This window comes from Protopterus annectens, chromosome 8.part0, assembly GCF_019279795.1.
Source record: "Protopterus annectens isolate FY-2018-M chromosome 8.part0, PAN1.0, whole genome shotgun sequence".
In the NCBI taxonomy this organism is placed as follows: domain Eukaryota; kingdom Metazoa; phylum Chordata; order Ceratodontiformes; family Protopteridae; genus Protopterus; species Protopterus annectens.
Genome location: NC_056741.1, coordinates 384,964,528 through 384,972,073, shown reverse-complemented (window position 1 = coordinate 384,972,073; position 7,546 = coordinate 384,964,528). Strand labels below are relative to the sequence as shown.

The window sequence follows — 7,546 nt, the reverse complement described above, 5'->3', positions numbered from 1 at the left end:
AACTGAAGTAACTGGAGAAAACCCACACGTAAAAAGGGAGAACATACAGATTCCACACATAAAACACCCCAGTCGATAGTCGAACCACAGGACCACCACTGTTCTTTCTTACTATCACTGCAGATTTGTTTCATGATATTAGTTTGTAAATGTATATGCTAAAAGTATGATTTCATTTAGAATTCTATTTTTATGTTTTTGTCTGATATTTTATTGTGGGTAATGTGTGTGTTTTTCAGGATGCCTATTCTATAGGAAATGTCCGCCCATGGATAGATATGACACAAAACTACAATCTACTGTCCCTGACTGAAGAGAATGGTTTTACATGCATGAGATTCAGCCGCAAACTACAAACCTGTGACCCTGAAGATATGGACATTACAGTACGTTGGCATTTTACATATGAATGAGAAAAGTAGTCTAAAAGTGTGCATCAGTTCTGAAGTTATGTATTCCAGAGGGTCTGTTATTTGAGCTAATGTTTACAAACTGAACATGGAGTCTGCAAAGAAATGTAGTGTTAATGTGATTGTAATGAAAAGTTATGGCCATACTGCATGCAGCAGTATTACAATAAACCACATCTAATCTCTGCTATTACCACCCTGTAAGAAGGCTAAGATGGGGTCATTAATCACATCTGGATTGTTATTTATTCATTCATTCATTCATTCATTCATTCATTGTTTTAAACTGTTTGTCCTTGTGATTGCCTGAGCAGAATCAAGCTAAGCAGGGAAAACCAAACTTTCCAAGTCCCAACAACAACTACAGCTCATTCTTTCAGGTCCCTGGATGGTTCCAGGCAAGATGAAATAAATAATCCCTCAAATGTATCCTGATCCTGCCCTGGAGTCTCCACCAAGTGGACCATGCTTACTACATTTCCTATAGGAGCCTCCCAGAGTCATCCTCAAATCACCTCAGGTGATTCCTATCTAAGAGAAACAATGGCCGCTATCCTGGATTCCCCAGGATTGATGAGCTCTTCGCTCTGTTATGTAGAGTCCAAGGCTTGTGATAAAAATTTTTTTTTTTTTATTCTTGTTCCCATCTGACCAGCAAGCCCTTCTCTTGTTGCTCAACTGGTCTATTAGTTTTTCCAATGGCCCAATCATTTCATTGAAAGCAAGGGATGAGCCACACAGGAGTGGTGTTGTCATATGCATGGGAGATCAGAGGTTTTCCTTAGGGCTTTGCACTCCCTGTGCATGTTGAAATGCCATCAAATGTTCCTGCTTCCCTTGCAGATAGCACTTTGTGATCCTCAGTCTCCACCAGTGATTCAACAATGGTGAGTCTCCCATGGTTCACGCCCCCTTCCCATCTCTCTGAAGAGAGGCAAACTGACATAGTCACATAATTCGTCTCCTCCCTGTGTCAGTTACAACAGCTGAGTATATAAAAGGCGGTCTTTTAAAATTTGAATTTAGTTTCTGATGAAGTCTTCCTTGTATGGTAGACGAAAAGCGCTTAAAATAAATGGTTTTTACTTTATCGCCTGCTTCTTTTGGACTTGGTTTTATGTTATTGACGAAAGTGGATACTACTGATTTGTTACAACGGTTGGAGGATTCCAGTTTTTTAACCTTTTTTTGTGTTATTTCTTAGTTTGTCTGCCATTTTTTTTGGTATATCAGTTACAACAAGTGCCTGAGTCACTAATCAAGCTTGCACCATCTGGGTCCTAGTCAGGATTTTATCCCTTCATTCCAAAGGAACTGGCAAGGCTTATGATAAAAGTTAAAGCTAGAAGCACAGCCCTACCAGTAAATTGAGAATTTTTTTCCTGTGACTCAATTCAAAATTCGTCACCATAGTCCAGTAAAGTTTTTGTAGTGCTACCGCTGCTGCACCAATCCTTTGGTCATTCTTCTTATCTCCTGAACCTGCACTTATGAACAACAAGATGTCAATGTATTTAAACTCTTCCATATTAAGTATCTGTTCGCCCTCCGCCTGTAGAGAAGAATCCACTATTTTCCAGGAAAGAAACATTTTCTCTGATTTGGAGGTGCTGATTTTCATATCAATCATTCAGTCACAGGAGTAAATCACTCCTGTGCAAACTAGAGATCACAGTCACTTGAAGCTAAGAGGACATCATCATCTGCAAACAGTAAAGATTCAGCCATTGCATCCCCAAAGTGCATGCTTTCCAAACCTTAGTGACACCTATAGGTTCATAGGTTCATAGGTTCATACTAGGCTATCTGCCCTGGGGCAATTATAAGCCTAGCCCGATTCTGTATGGCTTACGCCACCCCTTGAATTGTGTATACTGTGCCCTTTTTAAGGTTTAGTTTACTGTGCCTCTGTCTAATAGTGACACGGGAGTAATCCCTGGGACAAACCTACGATCCCCCATCCACTTATCGAGATTCTTCTTGAAGAGATTCAGTGAGGTGCTCTGCCTCACATGAACTGGAATTCTATTCCAGAGTGAAGGGAGCCTCTGGGTTATGAACCTGTCCCTCCAGCAAGTTCTATTTATTTCCGTGCTGAGGTTCAAGTCCCTCGAGCGTGTGGCTCTAAGGGATTTAGATTTACTGAGGTGGAGCATGTCCATTAATTCTGGATTTGACATAGCTTTGTATGTCAGGCATAGATCGACTCGAAGTAGGCGGTATGCAACTGAGTAGAGCTGGAATTTTTTTAACCGAACAGCATATGGCATCTGTTTGAGACCCTTGATCCTCTTGGTGAGATACTTTTGGGGTCTTTCTAATTGCTGCAGGTGTCAGGTAAGGTTTTTCCCACTTTTCTGAGATTTAAAAAAGTTCATTTACAGGCTTGCTGTTCTTGAACTGTTTGTAAGTTTCTGTGAGGCCATTTTTTGCTTGGGCTAAAGGAAAGTCTCTCTGTTGATCAGTGGCCGTGAAAAACATTGAGGAGCCTGTCTGCTCCTGTGGGAGTGGTTACTGACTTGAAACTGTAGTTTTATTGGCCATTCTGGGTCAATTCCAAAACTCCTTCATCTTCCTCTCTTAAAACCTGGTTGCCTCATGGTTTTGGCGTCTTTTCAGGCTTGTTGGCTGTTGGTGAAGCACCCAACAAGAGGAGAAAATGCTGAGAGAAGAAAGGAGCCACTTTTGAGACTTTAAGTATTTTTCCTCTGTTTATTTGCTAAGTTTTTCTGCATAGCCACCTATTTTGAGCATTTTCTGGCTTGTTAAATTTGATTTCTGCATTAGTAACTGTATTTAGAGCACAACCTAGAGCTGTTTACTGAATTTCCTGTTTGCACTTATTTTTAAAATCGTTTTTTTCTCAAAACTTGCATTTTATCTGTCTTTGGCCTAGCACTCTTGTGTGGGGTCATTTACTGCACTGTTATAACTTGCTGAAACTTGTTAACCTCTGCTATCTCTGAAAAAACAAAAAAACAAAAGAAATCTTGCTTTTTTCCAACTTTTCTGAGATTTAAAAAGGTTAATTTACAGGCTTGCTGTTCCTGAACTGTTTGTTAGTTTCTGTGAGGCCATTTTTGCTTGGGCTAAAGAAAAGTCTCTCTGTTGATCAGTGGCAGTGAAAAACATTGAGCAGCCTGTCCGCCCCTGTGGGAGTGGTTACTGACTTGAAACTCTAGTTTTATTGGCCATTCTGAGTCAATTCCAAAACTCCTTCATCTTCCTCTCTTAAAACCTGGTTGCCTCATGGTTTTGGCATCTTTTCAGGCTTGTTGGCTGTTGGTGAAGCACCCACCAAGAGGAGAAAATGCTGAGAGAAGAAAGGAGCCACTTTTGAGACTTTAAGTATTTTTCCTCTGTTTATTTTCTAAGTTTTTCTGCATAGCCACATATTTTGAGCATTTTCTGGCTTGTTAAATTTGATTTCTGCATTAGTAACTGTATTTAGAGCACAACCTAGAGCTGTTTACTGAATTTCCTGTTTGCACTTATTTTTAAAATTGTTTTTTTCTCAAAACTTGCATTTTATCTGTCTTTGGCCTAGCACTCTTGTTTGGGGTCATTTACTGCACTGTTATAACTTGCTGATACTTGTTAACCTCTACTATCTCTGAAAAAACAAAAAAAACAAAAAAAATCTTGCTTTTTTCCCACTTTTCTGAGATTTAAAAAAGTTAATTTACAGGCTTGCTGTTCTTGAACTGTTTGTAAGTTTCTGTGAGGCCATTTTTTGCTTGGGCTAAAGGAAAGTCTCTCTGTTGATCAGTGGCAGTGAAAAACATTGAGCAGCCTGTCTGCCCCTGTGGGAGTGGTTACTGACTTGAAACTGTAGTTTTATTGGCCATTCTGGGTCAATTCCAAAACTCCTTCATCTTCCTCTCTTAAAACCCTCTTTTGCGCGGTTTTGCACGGTTTTGAGCATAGCACAATAGCGGGCAGCACTGCCTAATTGGGTTTAAACTATTCCTGGCTCCACAAAGTCTGCTCTTCACTTTTTCCCTTAGAACTGCTCTATCTCTCAATTTAAACACCATATTCTCATTCTAAGGCCCTTCACTGGTCCAATTAAGTAATCCTACAAGTTAGCACTATTAAACCATAAACACTACTTACTCTTATACTCTCTACGATTACCCTGTCCTCTATTGGTCCGTCTTAAATTCAGTTTCCCTATTACTCTAGCATGTCCAAAGGTCAGTCAATGTTTTCCTCTCCAGTCCAGCTGGTGAATCTGGGAATTTTGAGGAAATGTTACAACTGTCTCATGTACACGGACAACCCTCTCCTCCTCCAAACAGGTTCAAATATATGTGAGAGATGCAACTATTTAGCCAAACTGGAGGCTGAGCTCTCTCATCTCAAAACTGGTGTAACCAGTCAGGAGGAGAAGGTAACCTCACACAACACAATTCCAGTATCACATAGTCCCACCACATCAGCAAACCAAACACATAAATACAAAAAAACATACTCGGAGGCTCTAAATAAAAATCTACCTAAGCAACAGAGACCTCCAAAGCAGACATCCAAGAAAACGCTACCTCAAAACAAAACACACACAACACATAACCCACAAAGTCAGTGTGCCAAGCAGCCACAGCCCTTAAGGCTGAATAACACACCTGATACTCTTGTTATAGGTGACTCTATTGTCAGACACACTGACGTCCCGCTCACCAGGCTGAATAAAGATAAGGTCACAGTGAGCTGCCTGTCGGGCGCTAGGATCCGCCACATAACGCAAGCACTCAGGTCACTCCAAAGCAAATACAAATATGACTCAGCCATTGTACATGCTGGTGTGAATGACCTGAGACGTACCTCCCTGGACTACATGAAAAGAGACATAGAGGAGCTCTCTGATCATGTAGCCCAGGCTGGTATGACCCTGACCTTGAGCAGCATCTTACCCTCACCTAGAATGATGACACAGTACAAAGACAAAATGATTGATTTTAACAATTGGCTAAAATTTTGGTGTCATTCAAAGGGGATCCAGTGTCTGTCAGCATGGGATGACATGCTCGACAAGCCACGTTGCTAGGGACGGCTTGCACCTGTCACCACTGGGCTTTCGGATATTGGCAAAGGCTCTTGCCACCCCCATAGTGCCTTTTTTAGGCAAGGCTCAAAAGTCAATCCCACCCCCATAGACAGCACAAGGAACAAGAAACTAAGGGTAATGCTGCTAAACTCCAGAAGTCTTAACCTCAAGATGCCCGCACTCGAAGCTCTCCTCAGTATGGAGAACATTGATATCTGTGCAGTGACAGAAACCTGGTTCAATGCTCCAGAGAGCACACCAGCACTACCAGGCTATACCTCATGTCATGCTTTTTGGCCCCAAAACCCGGACCGAACCACAAAAGGAGGGGGAGTTTCCATATTTATCAAGGATATCCACAACTCCAGGTTAGTGGCATTGCACGAAGTATCGGAGACCATCCATGTGCAACTAACAGTGGGCAAGACTGCTTTTCAGTTTATAGCATCCTACAGACCACCCTCTCAAAGTCAGGAATCCCATTCGCCTTTCCTGAAAACATTGGGGAACATGAAGATCTCTCCGAACACCATTATATTGGGTGACTTCAACTACCCAAACATTGACTGGAAGCACTACTCAAGCCCCAGCACCTTAGCCCAAATATTCCTGGAAATTATAAACTCAAATACTATGGAACAACTAGTCACCACTCCCACAAGAGAGGGCAACATACTAGACCTGATCATTACCAACATGGGAACTCTATGCTCCACACCAGAAGTATATCCCTCATTGGTAAGGTCAGACCATAAATTAATTTCACTGGATGTCCACATCCCGACCCCACCCCCAGCCCAAAAAACCACAGTGAAAAACTTCTCAAAAGCGAACTTCTCACTTCTCAAAACTGAAGTGGAATCCTTCAAGGCCCCAGGGCCAGTGGAAACTACAGCCCAAACTGCAGAATCCTATATAAATGCATTCTACGGACATCTCCAGGAATGCATGGATCATGCTATCCCAAACAAAACCAAGACCCAATCATCCAAAGGCAGGCGTCCAGTCTGGTGGACCCCTGCCATAAATAAACTGCACAACAGAAGGAGGAAGCTACTACATGATAGAGCAAAATCCCTAATAGGGAAGGCATCTCTGATCAGTACTAGCAAAAAATTACAATCCCTTATAAAATCCTCCAAGGCCAGCTTCGAGAGAAAAATTGCACAGGACACCAAAGACAATCATAAGGCTTTTTTCAGTTATGTTAGAAACCTGGGATGCAACTCCCAGACTTGTTCTGAGTTGATTCTAAACAACAGAAAATACACTGAACCCACAGACATCACCAATATCCTGGCAGACAGGTTCAGTGCAAACTTCTCCACCACCAAAAGAGCAAATATCTATCCCAGCAGAGGGCTGCCTCCCAAACATCTCAGATGCTCAGGTGAAGGCTGCCCTCTCCAAAGCAAAAAACACTGCTTCCATGGGACCAGATGGCGTCCCAGGTTGCGTCCTACATGAACTACAAGAGGAACTAATCCCTCAAATAAAACAGCTATACAATCTCAGCCTCACTACAGGATATGTGCCCACAGAATGGTGTACAGCAACAGTGGTCCCACTCCACAAAGGTGGAGCATCTACGGACCCTGGAAACTATTGCTCCATAAGCCTGACTAGCTTAGTCTGCAAGGCTATGGAGAGGATCATCATGGAGCTCATAAACAAAGACATTGGGGACCTACAGACACTAGATCCTACCCAGTTCGGCTTTGTCAAGGGCAGATCCTGCCTTTTGAACCTGGTTGACTTCTTTGAAACAGTCACCAAAGCCATAGATGAAGGGAAGGTAGTCCACAAAGCCTATCTGGACCTTGCAAAGGCATTTGACACAATACCCCACTTGGGCATCATAGATAAGCTATCCAGCTTAAATATAAACCCCTATGTCACAAGATGGGTCGCAAACTGGCTGAAAGACAGAACCCACAGAGTGAGAGTTGCTGGAGCCATGTCAGACTCAAAACCAGTCACAAGTGGCATCCCACAGGGTTCTGTCCTGGGACCACTCTTGTTCGGTATATACTTTTCCGAGGTACAGGCAAATGTGGGAGGACTATGGCTCACCAAGTTCGCAGACGAC

At 42.4% G+C, this 7,546-nt stretch overlaps 1 protein-coding gene across 1 annotated transcript in view; it reads left to right on the top strand.

Moving 5' to 3' along the window:
* The window catches only part of LOC122808237 (DBH-like monooxygenase protein 2 homolog), a 107,989-nt gene that overhangs the window by 74,299 nt on the left and 26,144 nt on the right, over window positions 1-7,546 (top strand). Inside the window, exon 2 of the mRNA XM_044079199.1 lies at window positions 240-386. Coding sequence (XP_043935134.1) covers window positions 240-386 — 147 coding nt within the window. The remainder of the gene's footprint in view (window positions 1-239; window positions 387-7,546) is intronic.